This window comes from Ascaphus truei, chromosome 18, assembly GCF_040206685.1.
Source record: "Ascaphus truei isolate aAscTru1 chromosome 18, aAscTru1.hap1, whole genome shotgun sequence".
In the NCBI taxonomy this organism is placed as follows: domain Eukaryota; kingdom Metazoa; phylum Chordata; class Amphibia; order Anura; family Ascaphidae; genus Ascaphus; species Ascaphus truei.
In genome coordinates, this window is record NC_134500.1 from 28,281,175 (window position 1) to 28,305,396 (window position 24,222).

The 24,222-nt window shown below is 46.6% G+C and overlaps 1 protein-coding gene across 2 annotated transcripts; it reads left to right on the forward strand.

Moving 5' to 3' along the window:
- Positions 1–3,774: 3,774 nt before the first annotated feature.
- Positions 3,775–21,837, forward strand: COX5A (cytochrome c oxidase subunit 5A). Of its 2 annotated transcripts, none has more exons than XM_075575960.1 (5): positions 3,775–4,014; positions 17,352–17,468; positions 18,438–18,559; positions 18,900–19,022; positions 21,664–21,837. In XM_075575960.1, the coding sequence occupies exons 1-4, from the start codon at positions 3,909–3,911 to the stop codon at positions 19,011–19,013; spliced, it is 459 nt and encodes a 152-aa protein (XP_075432075.1). In that variant the 5' UTR covers positions 3,775–3,908; the 3' UTR covers positions 19,014–19,022; positions 21,664–21,837. The 2 variants fall into 2 exon arrangements, with proteins under 2 accessions (XP_075432075.1, XP_075432074.1); XM_075575959.1 differs by lacking the exon at positions 3,775–4,014 and adding an exon at positions 11,313–11,367.
- Positions 21,838–24,222: the final 2,385 nt, after the last annotated feature.

Below are 24,222 nucleotides of genomic sequence, written 5' to 3' on the forward strand. Positions count from 1 at the left end.
GGCATACCATCAACTACGGCGATCTCTCCTACCCTTGAACACGGCATATGGACTCGGACTACGCTGCTCTCTCCAATCCCAAACCACGGCTTACGGACCCCTACTATCCTGTTTTCTCCAATCCCGGAACTCGGCAAGTATACCGCATCTCCTACACTCTCCAACCCACACCCGGCTACGTTAAACTATCCGCCTTCCAGGCACACCTCCGCTGCTGCGGGTGTGTGGTGTTATACCTTCCCACCTCAGTGCTGGGGTCTTGTCTTGTGGGCAGCGCGAGCGTTACAGTATGCTGAGCCCAACAAACATAGACCCCCCCTGAGGTGGGCCCAGCTCTGGCCCCCATTTCTGAATATTTCCAGTATTTGAGCAACCAAGTCCCCTCCTTGGCCCAGAGACTTGACGCTATTTCACTCCATCAGTCTCGCATTCTCAGACCTTCGACCTTGCTCTCCCCTAGACCTCACCCAATGTACCTCTGGAGCCACGTCTCCCCACTCCCAATCGCTATGCTGGTGACCCACATGGGTGTCGTTGATTCTTAAACCAATGTGATATTCAATTTGAATTAACTCCTTCTCGCTTCTCTTCCGACAGAGCTAAAGTGGCTTATATTATTGCACTCTTGACTGGCGATGCATCGTCCTGGGCTTCTCCCATCTGGGAACTGAGACCCGAACTTACACAGGATTTTGCCAAGTTCAAGAAAGAATTCAAGCGGCGTGTTCCCTCCTTACCTGCTGCTGCCGCCACCGCAGCCACTGTTCCTGCCCATGCGCGCTCCCCCGCTCTCATTAGAGCGTGCGCGCACCCGCAGCTCTTCTAGCTGCCGCACGGAACCTGGTCCCGCCTCCCGCGCGGTGCGATGATCCCCAGCTGCGTGGCAAGTCTCTCTTCTCTGCCTTGTTGCCTGCAGCCTATCCCAGCTCCTCTGGGGCCGCGCCTCCGCTCCACCCCCTGTCCCCATTGGCCTGTCCTGCCTTTAAATACTTCCTGCTTCGTTCCATGCTTTGCTCAGCATAATCCTATGTAGCCTCGTGAAGCTCTTCGTTTGTGCAGTGCTCTGTCTCCTTTGCAGTTAACCTCTTGTGTACCGACTCAGCTTGTTTGTGGACCCTTCACACAGGACACACACACACACACAGGCCACAGGCAGCAGACAGGACACACACACACACAGACAGGAGACAGGATACAGCCTCACCTCTCTGCTGCATGCTTTTCCTCCGCTTTTTGGCCCCACCCCCCAGGCTCCTGCTACCTCCTCCTGACTGGCTGAATTACATAGCAGCAGCCAATCAGGATGGAGGAAGCTGCCCAGCCCCCTAGCAGCAGCCCTGCTCTATCGCTCCCCACGATTGCTTACTAAGTCCGGAGACATAAATACCGGAGATAATACAATAATACTGGAGATAATACAAATTGCCATAGACAACCCTACCGCCCGCTGGCACACCCCCCCCCCCCCCTGCTGGTACATCGCCCCCCGCTAGCTGGATCCAGGCAAGGACACGCCCCCTCCCTTAGTAGCCACGCCCCCTGCCCCTACTCTAACATTATTGCTGGACAGCCGAGGGAAACTTAGAATGTCCATAATTTGGGAGGTGAGTGATATTGGAAGCTCAAAATAGTTGCGTTGACCTACAAATCCGCAGCAGAATGTACAGTGAAAATTTTGTTGTGCTACGTGGTGCCGTTTGTGAGATTTCGATGCTTCTGACATACAAACAAACGGAATCCAATTTAGAATTATAGTATAGATAGAAGGTATGTATGGGGGGGTTATATGTATTTTTTTTATATATGTATTGGGAAGGTGTTTTTTTTGTGTGCATTTGGGGAGGTGGGACGGGTTGTATATATTTGGGGGGTGGGAATTTTTTTTGTATGTATTTGGAGGTGGGAAGTTTTTTGCATTGGGGCTGGGAAGTTTTTTGCATTGGGGCTGGGAAGTTTTTTGGTATATATCTTGTGGGGGGAATTGTGTGAGGGAGGGAATGAGTGAGTGTGGGGTAATTAACTAAGGAAGAGGAGGGGTGAGTGAGGAAAAGAGTAAGAGTGAGACGCAGGGGAATTAAATACATGCCAGGCGGGAGAGTGAGAGGGGGTTAGACGGGAGAGAAATACATGGGAAGAGGGGGGGGAAAGAGGGCTCGTGAGGTGTGAAATGGGGGCAGGGGGCGGCTCGCAATACCGCCGACACGGGGGGCCTGCTTAAAATATTTGTCCTGGGCCCCACGATTTCTGTTGGCGGCCCTGGCGGGGGGGAAGGTTTAGGATGGCACATTGGCAGGGAGACAGGGAGGAGCATTACAACAAATTCTGATAGTGTGTGAGAAACCCCATATGCGCATTAAGTCCTCTTGTTTTGGTGTCAAAGAGTCTTATCATTCTGAGCTCAAATATTTTCCGTTCTTGGGTGCGTTTGAACATTCAATTGAGAATTTTGATTTTTAAATCATTTATGGAATGATCTGGTTGTGAGAAGTGATGTCCCACAGGTGAGCAGTATCTTCCTTCTTCATGATGGAGTATAGAGTCTGTGCATATTCATTCTGCCTTGAAGATTTTGGCTGGTTTCCCCAATGTAGCATCCTTATTCACATTTGTTGCACTGAATAATATAAACCACATTCCTGGATGTGTAGCAGTATGATCCTTTAACATCGATTGTTCCATGGCGGTGACTGGCTGTGGGATCTTGGCATATATGTTTGCACGGTTTTGTGCCATTATCAGTGTCTTTAAGTTCGCACACACTTGTTGTAATGGTCCTCCCTGTCTCCCTGCCAATGTGCCACCCTAAAACTTCCCCCCTCCCCCCCAGCATCCTCTTCCCTCTGTGCTGCTGTGGATGTACAGCCCCCCATCCCTTATTCTCAACTTCCTTATCACCGTTTTATCGCCCTTCCAGTGTCTCCATTCCTCCCTCACCCCCCCTCATCTACATCTCTGTTCCTTTTCTTCCCCTTTTTTTTCTTTTTTAATCTCTAAATCTGCGGTGTGCAAAGTGGGCCCCCCCCTCGGACTTTTCGGGGGGGGGGGGGGCGCGTTGCACGGGCCCGCGCTCTTCCCCCAAGGCATTTAAATTAAATGCCGGGGATTGCGTGAGGCCCCTACAACTCTAAACTTACCTTGTCTCTGCCGGCGTCAGGACTCGTGCCTATGGCAACATGGCGTGATGTCACATGTCCCAGCGGTGTCATTTGACGCCACGCGAGGTAAGGGGGAAAGGGGGGAAGAGGGGGGGTGCGGACCACCGGAGCAGAAGAGGCAATCGGGGCGCAGCAAAAAGTTTGCGTGTGCCCCTGGTCTAAGTCATAAAAACCTTTGTATATCTGTATTGCTTGACCTGAGGAAGAGAGGAAAATTCTCGAAAGCTAGTCCTATGATATCAATTGTTAGTAGAAATAAAATATATATGTATATTGTTTTTACAGTCAGGTTATCAAAGTCTAGTAGTGACTCAAACCACTGAAATTCGTCGGGAATTAACACACACTAAAAAATAATATGATTAGAATAATCGCTATTAATCGTGTGCGTCTCTGCCGCTGACACCTGTCAGCCAGAGCTGACATGGGTTGCCAGCAACAAACATGGCCGCCGCTTCTTCCACCAGGGTGACCCCCAGAAGCGACTTCCCCGCCGACTACTTAAATTGACTTTACCCACAACCAACATGGCCGCCCACGTAACACCCAGCAAGGCGGCGCTCTCTCCCACAGACTCGCCCGGTAGCGCTATAGTCTCTATGGTACGATGACGTCGCAGCCCGAAGCCACTCCCCCCTTTTCCCTCCCCCTTTGGTCTGCAGGCGCGTGGTGAGCCCGCACTGCGCGCGTGCCTCGTTCTTCCGGTGCCCGCAAGCTGCCTGTCCCCCTCTCCGCTCACCTCAGATCGCCGCCATGTTGGGAGCCGCTCTCCTCCGGCGCTGCGCCTCCTCGGGACTTCGCAGCCTGACCCGCTGCCGCTCCCCCCTCCAGCCCTCCGTTACCGCCTCCTGCTCGCCGGGTGAGTGCCCTTGACGGTGGAGGTGACACGGGCGCCCGGTGAGGCCCCTCTCCTCTCAGACCTTCCATTGGGGTTCAGTGCTGTTAATGGGGTTTGGTTCTATCACCTCCCCACAGTAACTGGTCTGTGTCCTTGTAATGACCCGGGTTACCTACTCCCAGGCAGGCTTCCGGTGAGGCCTACTCGCTTAGGCGGGTGAGGAGGGGAGGGTGGATCTGGTGCCCGAGACTTCCCCCTCACCCCATCTCTGATACCCCCAGTAAGGGCTGCCCGGTCACCCGAGTCTCTCAAAGGGTTGCACTGGGGTTTAGTAATGGGGCCATGGAAAAAATCCGTCTGAGCCCTGCCCCCTCCCCCCCCCCCCTCTGGCGACGAAGGGGGTTAACAATCTCCCTGTGACCCCCTCCAACCTGGGCTGGTGCCACATTATATGTGGGTACGTGGTATGGATGGGAGGGGTAATGGCGGGATGCCCCTGAACGCAGCTGGTGTTGGGGGTTTGTTGAGGGGGTTTGGTGGTGTATTGCCGGTGTGAGGATGGCAATATATGGGGGCGGGTGGGCACTGCAATATGGGGGTGGAGGGGCTATACAGATGGGCAATGCTATATGGGGGTGGAGGGGCTATACGGATGGGCAATGCTATATGGGGGTGGAGGGGCTATACGGATGGGCAATGCTATATGGGGGTGGAGGGGCTATATGGATGGGCAATGATATATGGCTGTGGAGGGGCTATATGGATGGGCAATGCTATATGGGGCGGGTGAAGGCGCTTTAGGTGGGTGAATGGGCAGTTGTGGCGGGGCTATAGGTGGACAGAATGGCAATACTATATGGGCTTGTAATAGATGTGCAGATGGGCAATGCTATATGGGGCGGGTGGAGGGGCCATTGGGGTGGTTGGATGGGGCTGTAGGTTTGAGTATTAAGACGGTGTGGTGTTTGGTAGCATTGAATACCATGTCTTTGATTACTGCAAGTGTATAATGCTTAGTAGATAAGGCTGGTAAAGACGTATATGTCCATTGAGTTAAGCTGATGTTACATTTCGTTTACCTGGATACTTGCTATATATTCCTTTTACTGAAATGGATCAATATTAATACGAAAGTCTCTTTGTATAAATAAAAGCTGTACTGGGTCTCCTTGTACTTTACATATTTCTATCTGCAGTGACCCGTCTGTGCATTACGTTTCGGGGACTGAGCCCCTTCATCCAGGTCAGTCCCACGTCTAAAGATTAATATTGATCCAGAGGTAGACAAACACACAACCCTAATTATGTCTGACTGGTTTATCTGGCCTGTCACCACGTCTTATTGAAAGGCCTCAATCTCCGCATGTGCGCTCCTGCAGGCTGGGATGTGATGGAAGCTGCATCCATTTAATTTCTCACTTATTATATTTATGTGCTGGGATGTGACTGCCTCTGTGAGGGAGTCTCAATTCACGGGTCTTATAATGCGCATAAACCTGTGTAATTCAGTGGGTTTCTTTTGAATACTTATTGGGTAGAATCTACATGTTAAATCGCGTTAAGCAAACGCTGATCAGTGAATAAATACATACCCGTGTTCAGCAATGACTTTAATTCATTGGAACGTCCTCTGCACGGGGAGACGTTTCACACTTAACTATAATTAGATTGAAGTGATAAGGAAATTGTGCTGATTCTGTCATGGTTTTTGTCACATTTATGTAGACATTTGAAGACCGCGATTCAGAGCAGATATGACATTTCTTTTGTCCGTTCCAAAAATAGGTTTTCTTTGGGAGCCAGGCAAATGTCGGTGTCCCTCGGGGTTCACATTGTGCCTCAGGATTCACATTGCCTGGCTCACTTGACCTGATTCGAGGTGAGCAGGACTTCTTGCTGGGCTCTCCCTCTGGCTTTGGTTGGAGCTCAGCTAGGTGATTGGTAATTAATATGGGACGTTCATTGATTTGCTTTGCGGAGTACAGTTGTTACCGGTGGAGCGTGTGTTAATAGAAGTGGCTGATGGTGTTGTTTGTATGAAGTCAGGAAGTGAGGTGACATTGAGGAACTACACTGCATGTTGTGAAGGACAGTGGAGGAGGTAACTCCCTTTCCGGCAGACACCGCACAGTATAACAGTTAGTGAACCCATAGCAGCGACTGTTCTGTGCATTACTCCTAAATCTCACACATGACTAATCAAACTATTGTTTCACTATTAACTTTTTAAAGTAATGGCGATGTTGCGCTCGGCTTCTGCACTAGCCTTCTGTCGGGGACTGGTGTTTCTGCATTTTAAAAGCCAAAGCTGCATTACAGATTGTCAGCATATTGGTGTATTATACATTATTTTTATTTATATAAAAACATGCCGTCTTGGCCACTTTAAAACTAATTGTAAACATTTAACGCCGTTCAGGTGCTGATAAAATATTTTCATGGGAGAAAACAAATCTATTCCTTTTTCTAAACACTAACTTTGTAAAAGTTTGTAATTACCATGTCATTTACTTGAGTAGTAATTCTTTATACATATGACAATAGAATATCCCTTTGCTAAATTACTTTAATATATTTTGTAGTATTGGTGAACAGATGTTGCCTTTGGCTATTCTTGCTCTGTTAGGCACCATCTAAAATATTCAGTCTTTTCTTTCAGCTTCTTTTAGAAACTATGAAAAATATCACTTCCGACACGCATGCGAGGGATGTAACACCGTTATGTGATGGGTAGCCTGTAGTTTGTTAAATTGAATATTGCAATACCGGTTTGAAGTTGTAATGTTTGCGGTCCTTTATAATTGTATCGTTTTACCGCCAGGGAACCTGGGTAATGATATGCAAATGAGCACTCGGTGTGTCATACCTGGCTGCTTATTCATTTAACATACCCCTTAAGCTTATACCTGCTGTTCTTGTGCACAGCTTTTACAGCAAAGTCGGGGTTAAAATACTGCATGTGTAGCAATCCGGGCCGCACCACCGTGTGTGACCTTGAGGATCATCAGTGTGAGGTTGATTACTGGCTCTGCATTGGGAAGTGTGTTGTGCGGCTGAATGCTGGGTACACAAATACGTGTTGGTGAGTAAAAGGTTTGTGGGACCCATCTGTGACGTGAAGGCACTTAAATGTTCCTTATTACTGTTCATGGGTGGGAGAGGGGGTCACCTTTTTAATCGCCATAACGTGTCATGTCATTTATAAGACATCTCTAGGAGGGAAGCGGAATAAAAATAGCCCAAGGTGGGGAGTGAAAGATGGTTTTGACAACATTTCGGCTTCCAATTTCTTGAAGCTCACAGATTCGACATTGGTCCTCACTTTGGCTTTATCGCTTTGCGGGATATTACGCCTGTTCTGATTTGTCGATAGCAGTTACCAGTAGAACAGGCGCGATACTCTGTGTGGTACTTTGATAAATCCAGAGCCAAATTCTTATTAGTGTATAACATGAACGGGGAGCAAGTAGTGTTGGAGTCGTTGTGTGACAGACGGACACTTGTGAATTATACATCGAGGTAACAAATTATAGGTTACAGAAAAGTGTCTTCCTTTAGGGGAAACATTAGCAGTGTTAGATTGTGGGTGTAACCCGAAGTACAGGCAGATGTATTTAGTGCTCTGGTCTATCCAGCAGTGAAGAGGTTGATATTTAGTGAGGGTATTAATGGTTCAGACACAGATTGAATTAGTAACAATATGGGGGGAGACCTACACCTTGCAGCGCTGTCTTCTATATCAGGGGGGCTCAACTCCAGTCCTCAAGCCCCCCAACCGGTCAAGTTTTCAGGATATCCCTGCTTCAGCACAGGTGGCTCTTCGGAGGCTCAGTCTTCGACTGCACCACCTGCGCTGAAGCAGGGATATCCTGAAAATCTGACCTGTTGGGTGGCTTGATGTCTGGCATTGATCCCCCCTGTTCTGTGCTATGGTCCAGCCTGCAAGATAAAGATTTCTCTTGGTTCTTAGTTGGACTCTTCCATAATTCCCACATTGAGACACTTTGTGCATTTCAGTGCACGTGAGGAGATGCTTTCAAAGAGAAAGTCCTGTCATTTGTGTGTGCGCTAATAGCGCTTTATGTTGAGCAGCGTTCCTCTTGTCTGCTTGCGGGCAGGTCACGCAGGCGGCTCCGTTTAGCTTTGCCATGGAACTACCAGCCCTGATAGTTTGTTTGGGTGCTATTAAGAAAGGGGAATGAAGTTGCACTTATTGGTGTCCTCCTTAAATCCCTAGAGCTAGTAGATTGATGGACAGCTCTTCTATACCTGTCTAGTAATAACATAAAAGTACAACCTATGAGGTCTGGATTTTAAATTAAATAACTTGCTTAGATGTAACATATTTTGAAAATGGTGTTACATGGCTGAGGGTTTCCACTTTAATTTATCTGCAGCTTGTTACCATACAAAACCTAATATTTGCCCGTGGTTGCCCACCTGGCAGTATATTCTGGGTTTCCTAGAAGGATGTTACTGCTTCAGTGATTCCCAACAGGGGGTATGTGAGGCGTCTCCAAGGGGTTCACCAAAAACAATCAGTACTGGGGAATCCCAGGCAGTAGGGGGTTCCCGAGTCAGTGTGGGGACTGCACGCTTAGTAAGGCCCCAAACGGCACCTTAGCGTGGAGGGAGTGTATTGCTGTAACTTGCAGCAAGAGCTTCCCACAATGCTTTGCATCCACAGCAGCAAGGCAGTGTGGGGCGTGACTGGAATCTCGCAGTGAGTGACAACTATAAACCCCCCATGCTGCCTGCACACACTGAGGGGCAGTTTGGGGCATTATTAACACTTTGGGCACAGGAGGCTGCAGGATTACTTGATCGCTGCAGCCTTTTACCCGGAAATCGAAGTCCTCTTCCCTACAGATTGCGTCCTGCACTCCGTGGAAACGTATCGGGGCATATGCAGGGTTAATTTCCTATTGGCCGTTTTATTTAACTTTCGGCAATGTAATTATTTGAGCCGCCGATAGATCTGTTCTCCCGTCATCGATCGGTGTAGATTCTGCTTCCCCGGGCACGCAATATGGCCGCCTATTTCCAGAGTGGAAGTGTTGTGGCTTTCTTAAGGCTGCGCCCATAGTGCAGGAGACGGCACGAGCGACGTTGCTCACACCGAAAAACACTAGGACGCCAATTTGTTTGTGTATAGTGTGCATGCACAGGGGCGACCAGAGCTAGGCACGACAACCAAGTTTGAATTTCGTGCGCGATGCCTGGGTCACGTGAGTGGTTCCCCCAACGAGGGCGAACCAGCTCTGTGATGTCAGTGCTACACCCCCCCCATCGCGCAACAATGTAGGCCACGAATCTCGGCAAGTACAGATGCGCGTGACAGTCGCGCTTTTGGTCGCGTGCGTGCACTATGTCCGAGACCTAAGCTTCAGCACTATAGCAACCTATGGAAGCTTAATACATTACAAATAATGAAAGTACAGAGTGGTGGAAAATGCAGTAAGTATTATTTAATACAGGGGGGCGCTAACTTTTCCCTGCTCCCCCTTGCCGGCAGTCCCCTCACCTCGGCGCGTCGGCTCTGTCGGCATGACGTCACGTTGCCATAGCGGCATAATTTGACGCTGCATTGCCATGGCGACGCATCTAAGAAGCCGACGGAGTCATAAGTCAGGTTTACAGAGGCCCTGCAGCTCCCCCGGCACTTAATTTAAGTGCCTTCGGGAAGCGCGCGGGCCTCTAAACACCGCGCCCCCCAGTTTGCACACCGCTGATCTAATACACCACTGATTCCTTTAAAACCCCACAGCTTTTTGAATGAAATGCTGCTTACTAAGCGCGTGCCCCCCCTATCCACGAGCGCAGCACATACTGCCTGGGATCGTTCACACAGGTTTGTTAGCGATGGTCCGAGTCTGCAATAACTTAGAAACGGTTTTGCAAAGCCCTTATTAATATCAAGGGGGGCACAGTGTAAGTAAGGCTGGGACGTGCTGGATTAGCTACTGGTACAGTATGCAGTCATAACCTTCATTGTCTCTCCTGTGCTGCAGTGTGAACCGTCTGACCTACAATGGGTTTCAAAGGTCGTCCACAAAGGCTCATTCTCCATCTGTGGAGGGGATTAACAGGGGAATAAACCAAAGTCCTTTTCCCTTTGGTATTTTTATCATTCTCTGCCACTCTTCCCAAGTTCAGTCTGATCTATACAAAGTTAGGTGGCTTCAAAGTTGCCCACAAGATGCCTTTTAGGTTTCTCTGTGTTGTATGTATTAAAATCCTTTAACTTTCAGTGGAACTCGGGGGCATTTCCGGTGCACTGATATTGAATGGGTTAAAACAAACTTCCGTTAAGCTTGTGGTATGGGAGGCACTAACACGGGCAAGTTACTTTTCTATTAAATGCCAAGTAGCTGTAAGCTTTATTTTCAAAGTAATATTGCCCTAAATTCTGAGCCCTTATTGTAACGGGAACATGCAAACATTCAGTGCCCCTACCCATGTGTAATGGAGATAAGGTGCTCAACACTTGCAGTACTGACATTTCCAATCAAACTTCAGAGATTAAAGCTGCAGACCAAGCAATATCCTACATGCGTGTTGTTTTTTTTTTAATAATAAATCAGTTCTGTACTATGTACTATGAGAAAAACAACTCTAAATTACATCTTTAATGTATTGTAATGTAAGACTTTTGTTTCTATAGCAACCATTTACAAAGTCACATCCCCTTCCTCTTCTGAAAAAGTTCCATTTATGACAACCCTCTGTCTGTCCTTCAACCAGTTTTAAATCCAGGTGCATATGTATTTACCAAGTCCAATTTGCTTTATTTTGAACACTAACCTTGTGTGCGAAATCGTATCAAAAGCCTTTGCAAAATCTACGTAGACCACATCAACTGCATTACCCTGGTCTAAATTCCTACTTACCTCCTTTACAGTTTTAAATTCCTACTTACTTCCTTTACAGCAAAGTCATTATCTAAGCTAGGGGTGTGCAAACTGGGGGGGCGCAATAATTTTCTATTGGGGTGGGGGCGGTTACACAGGCCCCACACTCTTCCCCATAGCATTTAAATTAAATGCCGGGTGAGGCCTCTGTAACTCCCTTACCTGCTCTCTGCAGGCTCTTCAGCAACGCAGCATGGGGTTGTGTGACGCGTCAAATGACGGAACGGGTTGCGTGACATCACTCCCATGGGTTCTAGGAGAGAGGGGCGTGAGCGCTGGGGCTGCAAGGCAGAGGTGCGCAGCACAGGAACTTTGCGCACCCTTGATCTAAGCAGCCGATCAGTCCGGGGCACACAAAATGGCCGGCTAATTCAAACGAGGAAGTGCAGTGGCTTCCTTAACAGTTGCTATAGCAACCCAATGATGCTTAATACCGTAAACATCGTTAAAAAAGCATTGAGTGGTAAGTATTGTATCTAATGCTACTCGACTGATTTTATTAAAATGCTTTAAATCGATGGTTTAATGTCCAACATTTGACTGCAGTTTAAACACGGGGATGACTTATTCTAGAACAGGCTTGTGTAACCTTTAGAACACAGATCAATGATCGCAGAGGATCACAAAAGACCCCCAGTAATTGCACTCTAAATAGGTGACACTAACAATAGTGTAAGGGTAAAAGGGGACGATAGACAGCACTCTGATAGTGTTAAATATATGCAATTGCAGGGTGCACGGAACAAAAGGGGACCCTTATTCCCCTGTATAGTACTAACAAATCTACGTAAGTACCAGCACTCACTGTCTAATAGCTAAATGATGAAAACAGTTATAATGCAGAATAAACCTTTAATAATAAAATTTGATTTATTTCTGGTTCATTTTATTATTAAATGTTTATTCTGCATTACAACTGTTTTCATCATTTAGCTATTAGACAGTGAGTGCTGGTACTTACGTAGATTTGTTAACAATAGTGTAAGCTCAATGAAAGCCAAAAATAGGCTAACCCCTCAATGTGGTAAACTGCTAAGGTCACACTAAAGTACACGAAAATAATAAAGTTTTATTAAACCAATAATTAATTAAAACCCGACGAAAAACCATAAAAATGCATAAATAAAATCGCCATGCATTGGATGAAGGCAAGCAAGGTGAGTAGTGTGTTATAATGCTTAAATAGCACAAACAACAACAATAATGCTGTAATCAGGTATACAATCCCATATAAGCTGTGCACAAGGTTGTCCAAACAAAAGAACATCATGCTGAGCCTTCGGCAGCAAGGCAATGCTTATGGCCACCAGCAGGATCAAAGCAGGTCATACAGTAGGGTAAGTATACAACCTGAAAGCATACAGTGTACGTATGCATGTGAACAGCTGCAGCCCAGGAGAGTAACCGGAGCAGACCTTGCCTCCAAACAGCACAACGTGATCGTCAACGTGCTGACGTCACGCTACCCCGATGTACGTTTCGCGCGTCACAGCGCGCTTTCTCAAGGGGGAGTAGTAAAATGGAATGGTCAGTGTGGCCTAATATACCCTCCCCAATCAAGGAGGAACGGACTGATTGCGCATCATAGTAGTATAGAGCAATAGCGAAGTAGGGATGTGTGTTAACCCTTAAGTAACATCGCAACATAAAAACTGGGGAATCGAGGAGGGGGGGAGCGGGTAAACAGGAAAACCAAATAAGTAATTGAAATGGCATGTTCTAAATGTATCCCACATAGAAGATTCCTAATAGGGATAGTAATTGTGCAGAATAATAATATCCACAATAAAGCACACACAGGGGCTGACAGGCACAAAGAGCGACCAAACCGAGGAGACGCAAAATGAATATGGGGTAGTATAAAAGTGTAGGAGTGAACTATTCTGACGGATCCGCCTATAGAGTCTAAACGGAACCTACTAAGCTGATGGTAAATAGCAAGGCCCTATATACCGGGATCCCTCTACCCCCAATCAGAGAAAGGAAGAAAAAAATGAAACCTTCATTAAGTCCATGAGGTGTAAGTGTGTTTAACGTATGAATCCACTTACATTCGCATAGTCGCTGTTTAGTATCCCAGTTGCCCTTGCGTGGGCCCCAGGGTATATGCGCAATGCCCATAAAGCGTAAATTCGAAGTGTCTCCCTGATGTATGTCATTTATGTGCCTGGCAACCGGCGTGTCAAGTCCATTCCGAACCAAACCTAGATGTTCCAGGATGCGTACCTTGAAGGCTCTGTGGGTTTCCCCAACATATTGTTTTCCCCAAGAACATTGAATCAAATACACTTCCCCTGTAGCAAGACAGTTAATAAAATCTTTGGTAGTGTAGATAGTTTGTGATTTATCGCTCTCCCATCAACATCCCGTGTACCTGCAGGCCAATCTTTTTTTAGGTCTTGGCCCAGATTACATCTCCCAGGACAAAGACCAGACGGGGGTCAGGCAATAAATCTGAGACAGGGCAATATGGGGGTACTAAGATCAGGGGACAAGGAGACCCTACAGACGCGGATGACGCCACCGACGCAGGTGATCTCTACCAAGCCTCTGTCGGGAACACCTTAGTGTCTTATCTAGAGGGCTGACATTTTGCCCTACAAACAATATTGACATTTTTGAGAGTATCAAAGATCTCATTCTTTTCGCATGCAAACTATCTTTTCATGTCTTCTTTAAACGGAGACAGAGATTACAGAGTATTAATACCCCAGCCGAAAACTTTGACTCTAGAGATTTTGCATTCCTGGAAGTTCTGCAGGATTTAGAACAGGAGAATACTAGAACTCCTGGTGAAGGTCCTTTCACACATTTACGTAACAAATACACAGTCGCTACAGACATGTACCAATGTTGACGTTTTTACTCAGCTAGTGACTCAAGATCTTATCCATATGACACATAACCCTAAGACCTATAATTTGAGCTTTAATGAAACCAAGCTCTTAAGGACCTTGAAAATGACGATACCATTACTATAAAACCATCGGATAAAGGGGGTAACGTGGTTCTGGATACTGAGTCATATGTTGATGAATGCCTTCGTCTCCTATCTGATAAACACTGCTACAAAATATTCTCAAGACCCGACTGATACTTTTTTGACCGAACTATCCTTGATCCTTCAGAGTGGCATTGACAAAAGGATGATTATGAAAAATGAGTCTGATTTTATTCTCATCAAACATCCTCCTGTGGCCACATTCTATCATCTTCCATAGGTCCACAAAGGCATTAGCCCTCCACCAGGCAGACCAATAGTGTCTGGCGTCGGAAACCTTGCATTCAACGCTAGTATCTATCTAGACACTTTTTACGCCCTTTTGTAGACGCCCTCCCTTCGCACCTCAAAGATACGAAGGCTGCCCTTTTGTGATTGGAAGGAATTACCGTGGACAGTAATACCTTGTTGGTGGGTATAGATGTGGAAAGTTTGTATACAAGCATACCCCATACCTTTGGCTTACAAGCGGTTAAATATTTTCTTCGGGCCAGGGATACGAACTCACAAGCACACAACGAGTTTGTGTTACAATTGCTTAACTTTGTCCTTACTAAAAATGTCTTTCTGTTTAACAAGATATACCATCAAATTCAGGGAACAGCCATGGGCACCACGTGTGCTCCCACTTATGCCAACCTCTATCTGGGCTGGTGGGAGGAAACCGTGGTGTTCATGGATGACCATTCCATCTATACAGACCATATAGATCTCTGGTCTCGGTATATTGATGATTTGCTCCTTCTTTGGAATGGCACAGAGAAACTTTTGACAGTTTATTAACAAACTTAATACTAACGGACATAACCTGAAATTGACGTATGACGTACAAAAATAGTGCATCAATTTCCTTTATTGCGATCACGAAACAGGAGGGTGGCAAGTTAGAAACGACAATTTACCGTAAACCCACCGCCACAGATAGTCTTCTGAAGGCGGACAGTCGCCACCCTAGACAATTGATACATAATATTCCTACAGGTCAATTTGTCAGTTTAAAGAGAAATTGCTCTAGTATGACAGAATTTAAGACCCAGGCCAAAGATCTTACCAAACGCTTTATGGAAAGGGGATACACAAAATCAGTCATCAAGAAAGCATACCACAGGTCACTAAACACTCCAAGGCCAACCTTGATTATTGAACATCCTAGATTTGACGATGAAAAGGTACATACTATACGCTTTATCGCCAGTGGCAATCCGTCCGCCAGATCTTAAATAAACACTGGCATATCTTACTCCAAGACGACGATTTGTCAAAAATACTACAGACCACACCGAAAATGGTTAGCCGTAGAGCACGTAATCTTCGTGACCGTCTAGTAAGGAGTCATTTCCAGACAAAACCCACACGTACATGGCTAGGTAACAAACCTTGCGGTACATACACCTGTGGACGTTGTAAGGCCTGTCCTTCAATTAAAGTCAGTAAAACGTTCACCGACCCCCAAATCACAAACTATCTACACTACCAAAGATTTTATTAACTGTCTTGCTACAGGGGAAGTGTATTTGATTCAATGTTCTTGTGGAAAACAATATGTTGGGGAAACCCACAGAGCCTTCAAGGTACGCATCCTGGAACATCTAGGTTTGGTTCGGAATGGACTTGACACGCCGGTTGCCAGGCACATAAATGACATACATCAGGGAGACACTTCGAATTTACGCTTCATGGGCATTGCGCATATACCCTGGGGCCCACGCAAGGGCAACTGGGATACTAAACAGCGACAGTGCGAATGTAGGTGGATTCATACGTTAAACACTTACACCTCATGGACTTAATGAAGGTTTCATTTTTTTCTTCCTTTCTCTGATTGGGGGTAGAGGGATCCCGGTATATAGGGCCTTGCTATTTACCATCAGCTTAGTAGGTTCCGTTTAGACTCTATAGGCGGATCCGTCAGAATAGTTCACTCCTACACTTTTATACTACCCCATATTCATTTTGCGTCTCCTCGGTTTGGTCGCTCTTTGTGCCTGTCAGCCCCTGTGTGTGCTTTATTGTGGATATTATTATTCTGCACAATTACTATCCATATTAGGAATCTTCTATGTGGGGTACATTTAGAACATGCCATTTCAATTACTTATTTGGTTTTCCTGTTTACCCCCTCCCCCCCTTTGTCGATTCCCCAGTTTATATGTTGCGATGTTACTTAAGGGTTAACACATATCCCTACTTCGCTATTGCTCTATACTACTATGATGCGCAATCAGTCTGCTCCTCCTTGATTGGGGAGGGTATATTAGGCCACACTGACTATTCCGTTTTACTACTCCCCCTTGAGAAAGCGCGCTGTGACGCGCGAAACGTACATCGGGGTAGCGTGACGTCAGCACGTTGACGATCACGTTGTGCTGTTTGGAGGCAAGGTCTGCTCCGGTTACTCTCCTGGGCTGCAGCTGTTCACATGCATACGTACACTGTATGCTTTCAGGTTGTATACTTGCCCTACTGTATGACCTGCTTTGATCCTGCTGGTGGCCATAAGCATTGCCTTGCTGCCGAAGGCTCAGCATGTTGTTCTTTTGTTTGCACAGCCTTGTGCACAGCTTATATGGGATTGTATACCTGATTACAGCATTATTGTTGTTGTTTGTGCTATTTAAGCATTATAACTACTCACCTTGCTTGCCTTCATCCAACGCATGTGGATTTTATTTATGCATTTTTATGGTTTTTCGTCGGGTTTTAATTAATTATTGGTTTAATAAAACTTTATTATTTTCGTGTACTTTAGTGTGACCTTAGCAGTTTACCCCATTGAGGGGTTAGGCTATTTTTGGCTTTCATTGAGCTGACACTATTATTGCCTTTTGTGATCCTCTGCGATCATTGATCTGTGTTCTATGCTATTTTTTCCCCCATGCACCAGGTAGCTCGCTTTGTCGTTTGTTTGGCGAGCGACGTGTTAATGTGTGCTTTATTGTGTAACCTTTCCAAGACTCGTGTCCTTATCGGAAACACAAACAATATGGGTCTGGTTATAGCTACGGTACCTTGCAGCAGACCAGAAAGGAACCTTTTGTAAAGAATTCAAGTCTAAATGGCATCCTGAACATGAACTAATAGCAAAGATTTTGCTCCTTTCCTTTTTTGGAAAGGACTTAAAACCTGAATGGCCACTGAATAGGAGAATGTTTGGCTTAGGTGGGCTCTTTACCCTTAGCCCACCAATAAAGGGAGGGGAGATTTTGTCGGTGCAAACTCTTCTTAAACATACAGGCCTCGGCCAGAGGAAATCGCACCCCTCAAGTCTCAGTGTTTTCACACTAACTTAGAAAAACTGGGGTACGCTTGTTTTTTTAATTTTTTTAAATCAAAAACGATCACTCAAATGTACCTCTAAATGTGGGTGACTTTAGTGCATCCTGGTAGGTGGTGCCCATTTGCGGTTTTCCTTCATACCGTGATAAATGTCTCCCTCTCTCACTCAGCTGCGTTAGCTGCACGCTGCTATTCCCACGCCAAACACGAGTCCGACGAGGAATTTGATGCTCGCTGGGTGACGTACTTCAACAAGCCAGACATCGATGCATGGGAGCTAAGGAAAGGTGAGACCATCCAAAAATCCTTAAGGCCAAATTACATAATTAAAATTTATTTTTACACTGCTGCCTTGGAGTGAATCCGACCGTAACCCTGATATTCTCATATTGTACAAATCCGTCCTGCTATGGTGCCAACTACCACCTCATCTGGTGCACACAGTCGCTCACAGTGACAGATTTCCATTAATTATTTGGATAACGCCTGCGCGTGGGCTTCAGCACCAGCAAACCCACTCACATTGCTCCAATATAGCCTGTTACAGGCCGTACTGTACCCCGAGACAGTAACCTAACCCAATTCACTTTTATTTACCGCCAAGTGGGGAGCGAAACAGCATAAGGGTATCACGGGCTGAGCTGATGGGTCCATAAACACACCGCTAGTTAAGGCAGACAAGCTCTAGTTTTATCCCCACAAGTAAGCTGGCACTAGGTTTGGGCGGGTACCTGTGCTAAGGTCCTGGCACTAGGTTTGGGCGGGTACCTGTGCTGAGGTCCTGGCACTAGGTTTGGGCGGGTACCTGTGCTGAGGTCTTGACACTAGGTTTGGGTGGGTACCTGTGCTGAGGGGAGGTCCTGGCACTAGGTTTGGGCGGGTACCTATGCTGAGGTCCTGGCACTAGGTTTGGGCGGGTACCTGTGCTGAGGTCCTGGCACTAGGTTTGGGCGGGTACCTGTGCTGAGGTCCTGGCACTGGGTTTGGGCGGGTACCTGTGCTGAGGTCCTGGCACTGGGTTTGGGCGGGTACCTGTGCTGAGGTCCTGGCACTGGGTTTGGGCAGGTACCTGTGCTGAGGGGAGGTCCTGGCACTAGGTTTGGGCTGGTACCTGTGCTGAGGGGAGGTCCTGGCACTGGGTTTGGGCGGGTACCTGTGCTGAGGGGAGGTCCTGGCACTGGGTTTGGACGGGTACCTGTGCTGAGGGACCCTGGCTGGGTAACATGCATTTACCAGTTCTGTTTTTCTCCTTGCAGGTATGAACACTCTTATCGGTTACGATCTGGTGCCAGAACCAAAAATTGTTGATGCCGCCTTGCGGGCATGCAGACGGTTAAACGACTTGGCGAGCGCCATCCGCATTCTTGAAGCAGTCAAGGTGAGTACAGACTCGCACTCCCGCCGCTTCTGTGTTGAGGTTATCGTTTCTTACCTAAGCACTCATCTCTCCAACCGTTCCTGTTAACCTAAAGCATAGTGTCTGGTTCGGTTTTATACCAGGATATACAAACGCGGGACAGAGCGATAACTGAACCCAGAAGTGCATTGGTGCCCCCTGCTTATTTTTGTGTTCTGAGTTGATACCTATCAGGGAAGAGACATTCATGTTCGTTATAGATGGAATTGGAGCTTTCCAAACCTTGTAGGTCTCTTCTTCAACTGTTCTGTGAGGATGTTGGGCTGTCCCATCACAAGCTAACAGTCTGTTTTGTTCCCAGGATAAGGCTGGACCTCACAAGGATATCTACCCCTACGTTATTCAGGAGCTTAGACCAACTTTAGACGAGCTTGGTATCTCGACTCCGGAAGAACTGGGTTTGGATAAAGCATGAGCATTACAGGTAAGCCCATCGGCGTGCATCGTGGGTAAAGCCGAAGATCAACCGCTTCCAAATATACGCCGGGTTTTTACCGGACTTACGCAGCCAATCCGGAGATCGCTAAAGCCGGAGCCAATAATTTCCCTCCGCTAGTGAGCCAGCAAAACCTCACTCTCTCACGGCATGTCACTTCCTCCAAAGTTTCACTTTCCCACCATATTGGCTGAGAATGAGGGACCGATCAGAGCCAGGGATGTCCTGTTTCTTGCTCCCTAAGTACATACATTTCCTCTTTGGGGTTTCCCTTGCTCCGTGCGAGTAATCCCTCCTTTATTATACCCTCATCCTTGCCAAATGGCTGCATGTCTGGTAACCTCTTTGCAAAGCTCATTGCGCTTCAATTCATTGCAGGCTTTTTTGGCAGCAAAGGGGTTAAGCAGCGTCTGCTAACAGCAGTCCCTACCCGGCTGTTACTGCGGGAGAATTACAGAGCGAGAGCTATATCCATCTCTCATCTAGATATCTGTCTAGATATCGCCTGTCGTGCATCATTCAAAACACAAGTGTTGGGCATTTTGCCATTAAACACCAGTGGTGGCCCTCTCCAGTACTCAAGGGCCACCAACAGGTCAGGTTTTCAGGATATCCCTGCTCCATCACGGGGTGCAGTTGAAGACTGAGTCACTGATTGAGCCACCTGTGCTGAAGCTGGAATATCCGGAGAACCTGACTTGTTTTGGGTGGTCCTTGAGGACTGGATTTAAGAACCCCCTGAACTAGACTGCAAAGCGTGTAGATGGCTCTAATCTTATTCTTGTGCGTGATAAATAACATCAGCGTGATTAAAACAGCAATTTTTTTTTATTACATGTTTGTTGCAGGGGGTCTCCGGAGCTGACCCCCTGCTTTCAGAGATACTTACCTCCGTAGGTGCTGCGGGTACTGATGCAGCGGCCGTTATTCGAACGCGCCTGGAATCAAATTTCTAATCCGGACAAAACGATAATCAAACCGCGTGTTTAAGTCAGCACGATTAAATCAAATTGCGCGCCATCGAATGGGTATTCCTATCTACATACCGCGTTAATCGTTCGAATAGCGCCCCCTGCACCAGTATCTCTGGGGAGTTTAAATGTCCCAGCCACGTGGGCCAATAGGAAGCTGCACCTATTGGCCCGCGGGACATTTAAATGCTGCCATTTAGTTGGACACACAGTTCCCTCGCTGCAGAGATACTGGCACCGCTAAGAAGGTAAGTATTTTTGGAAGCAGGGGGCTCCCGGAGCTGACATTAACAGTTCTGCTCCGGAGACCCCCTGCTTTAATCCTTTATTAAAAAAACAATCCATGAAACCTATATTACTGCTTTAAACACTATTAACGTTTTATATTTATAATGCGAAGATCAGACTATAGGGAATACAACTTGCGATCAGCAATTCTAAGGGAACTGCACTGTCCAAGGGATACACAACATTGAAGATAATTCAAGTGTATATACAAAAGTGAGCTGTAATTATTGCTGAATAAATGAACGATAATGCAAATAATTGCAGCACAGGGACCCTGTAAAGAACAGTTCGTCATTCCAAGTGTGAAAATGTCTTCGAGTGTCGGAGCGCAAATCCTGTGACCGGAAAAAGGGGCAGAGAGGACCCACAAATATTGTGTAATAAGTTCCCAAACTTGGGAGTGTGAATTTGTGAGAACCTAATGCACTCCCATTTCCCAAGTGGGATAACCGCATTCCTCACCTGTGACACCACTGATCCAGGTGTGTCTCTTTGGAAGCGCTCCAACAGCCTGGATTCGTGGCTACACACACCACACCCAGTCACTCCTACGTACGTACCATTGTGGCCAAGCACTGCCATCTACTGCACTTATTCCCTCACCTGCCACCTGTGTCTCCAATCATAGCACTTAGATTGTAAACTCTCCCGGGCAGAGATTTAATATCGTATTGTCCTGAATAAATAAAGCTATGCATACATGGTTTTTATAACTTTCCATATCAAAAGATAAAACTCTGCATGTTGCATGTTTGTCTCGTGTCCTGAGATACAGCCGCACATACAAAGATACTGAGACACACCTGGGATCAGTGGTGAGGAATGCTGTTATCACACTTGCATTTCCTACGTGGATTAGGTTCTCGCCACACTTCACACAAGCCGTACTGTGAGAACTTATTACACTGTATTCTGTTTTCTCTCCCCCTTATTTCAGGCACGGAATTTTGCTCCCCAACACTTGAAGACATTTTCGTTTTGTCATGACACTGGTTGGCCACACGAGGGGGCAGTTTTTATTTATGACCACTAGGGAATGTAGAGCTTTAGCTCGATATTACTGTTCCCTGAGCCGCGCAAACAAAAGCTTGTCGGGAGGTAAAAGCAGTGACCGCCTGCAGGGGTCTGGTCTTCCAAATGGGTCGCCCCACAAACTTTCTGGGGGCAGGGGGGTGCCGCAGTCAGGCTTTTGTGCGTCCTACCTCCTGCGCAGCGAAGCGCGTCCTCCCCGACTAAATCTGTATCGGAGCTCAGTCCACCCTCACCCCGTACAAGTCCATGGCTATTGCTGGATGTGATGCCTCCGAGCTGGGAATCCCTGCGCTACAATCAGGTGGAGGCTCTGACACGTTGTTTTATTTTCTCCACAGGTGATCCATCCAAAAGTTTTAATGATGCTACTTGATTGTACAAAGCCATCCAGAAATGCAAAGACGTTAACGTATTACCTTATTTGAAGAGAAAACAAAATGTTCTTTTATTGAGTCCCAATGTGTGTGTAATATTATGTTGGACCTAATAAAGGGATGTTGTTTAAACACGCAGTCTTCTTTTGGCTCTTCATTTCCTGGGAACTTGAGGGGAGCCCTTATTTTCGGCACATCGATGATGCAGGTTAAATAATGAGTATGATTGGTGCTTGATCAGAACATTGATTCCGACGTGTCATCTACTGTTGTCTATCTGTGGGACTAATGGGCGCCATGATATTATTCAGACCAGAGACGACGCTAAGATATTACTTTGCCTGTGACTTTGAGGGATCAGTCTGGCCACAAAAGGACATTAGATAGTTGTCGCAAAAACCCTCCAACGCTTTTGTTGACCATGAAAATGTTGCGTTTAAAAGGAGTTAAAAATACGAACAGGAAAATGTTTGCAATGTCATCCGTTTAATTGAACCTATTAAAATGACACTCCTCCCTAACCCTGTCCTTTTGGTGGATTTGAAACAGGTCCCCACAGAGCACAACCGTAATATTTCCAGTTCCGTGGTCCCTCTGTTTCCCGACGTGCTTACCGGTAACGGACTGGAAAATGGGAGGAAGTCCTTCACTAAAAGGGTTGTGGTTGCAGAGAACAGCCACCCCGCAGAGATGGGGGGAAAGCATTCTATATTGCAGGGATTTAAAACAGGATAGGAATGTATCCCAAATATAAAATAAAAAAAACTTAATGGGGTGTGAGTCTTTGACATTTTGGTCTCTTACGGTGTTAATATTTTTCACTGATGAAAAGGATTACTGTATTAAAGTATTTTGAGCCCCACTCCTTTCATGGCTGACGTTTTAAATATTACAACCCTGACCTTGCAATTCTTTTCATTAGACTTTAAAGGGGGCGACCCCTAAAATATGATGTCATTTTTCTCCTGCTGTAGACAACATGTAGAAAAAGAATCCTATACCTTGTATATACAATGTCATGTCGGTAAAGAAAGTGTATTGCAGGGGCCCCACCAACAGGTCAGGATTTAAGGATATCCCAGCTTCAGCACGTGTGCTGAAGCTGGGATATCCTTAACCTGAGGGGGGGGGGAGGTTTCTTCAGGACTGTAGTTGAGAACCTCTGGTGTATTGTACCAAAATGCCTCTGCATCCTCGGCTAGGAATTTCTGGACGCTGGGTGTGTGATGAGTTAGTGTGGGGGGAACAGTCCCAAAGCGCGTGACCTCTCGGCTCCTATCCCTTACCGACATGTCTTGGTATCCCAGAGCGTAGTTACATTGTAACAATAAACTGTGCCTATTTGGGGAAAGTACGGGACTGGACTAATTCGTACTGGAACACCGCTGTAGTTTGATGGCAGATAAGGCCAGAGATTACCTAGGCCCACTCGCATGACATCTCGGCAAATAAATTTGTGGTGTTTCTCCGGTTCCCTCTGCTAGTCCGTTATAGTCGGCTTGTCGAACGACCACCTAGGCATCCTACAGATAGACGCATACAAGGGTTTTCACCATTTCAGTGATGGCGTACCGCAATCTAAGTCCTGCGTGCAGACACACAAACGCCCACCACAAGTGGCTTCTTTAATCGGCTGCGTGGTGGCATTTCGCTCGGCCAGAGAGATGACAAAGCAGCGCTACTGGTGTGGGTGACACATTACATCACAGGTAGCCAGCCCCAGTCCCCAAGACCCTCCCAGCTCAGGTGTTCAGGATATCCCTGCCTCTGCACAGGCAACAGCCACTGATTGAGCCCCCAGTGCGGAAGCAGGGATATCCCCAATACCTGGCCTGTTGGCGGCCGTTGAGGACTAGAGTTGCACCACTCTTGCGTTCCAGGTATGAGTAAGCTGTCGCTCTGACCAGCGACAGGCCACTGCAAGTCCAGCATACTGCTGCCCCATTTAATTCACTGACTACCTTTTGAATTTATTTTCTTTTACTGTGTGTCTGGAAAACTTACTTTGGAGGCATGTGCTGGATATTCTAGTATGGCAAGAGTAACAGTATTTAACTGGGGGAACCCCACTTTCTACGCAGAAGATGCAACAGGAACGTGGGGATTGAAGAGGGGCTAGCAGGAAGTGGAACTGATAAATGTGGGAGGCTTGGAATATTATTGACCTGAGTGTCTGGGGAGGGGGTATAGCAAAAATAGTGTTGAGCTTTTGGGAGGAGGGGACAGAGGCTCAAACGTTGAAACATGTCAAAAAAAATAAACGGCCAGTGGAGACATGTTCATACAGCATTGGTTTAATTGATGTGTGTTAATGGTGATTATAGGCTAAAGTAGTAAAATTCCAGGCATTATTGAAATCCCTGCTCTCTGATTGGTTAAAATTTCGGGCATTATTCATTCAGCAAATGCTCGGAATTTTTGCAGCTTACAATGTGTTTATTTCCAGCCAATCAGCTTTCAGATACAGAGATAGAAAAGGATCCCGTTTGAATGTGGCACAAAGAACACCCAATTAATTAAAAA

What these genes read in the sequence shown, in the direction of transcription:
- COX5A (XM_075575960.1), top strand. Translation starts at nt 3,909, where the DNA reads ATGTTGGGAGCCGCTCTCCTCCGGCGCTGCGCCTCCTCGGGACTTCGC. An exon ending in TGCATGGGAGCTAAGGAAAG is followed by an intron (nt 17,469 to 18,437) that starts GTGAGACCATCC and finishes TTCTCCTTGCAG; the next exon opens with GTATGAACACTCTTATCGGT. An exon ending in GCATTCTTGAAGCAGTCAAG is followed by an intron (nt 18,560 to 18,899) that starts GTGAGTACAGAC and finishes TTTTGTTCCCAG; the next exon opens with GATAAGGCTGGACCTCACAA.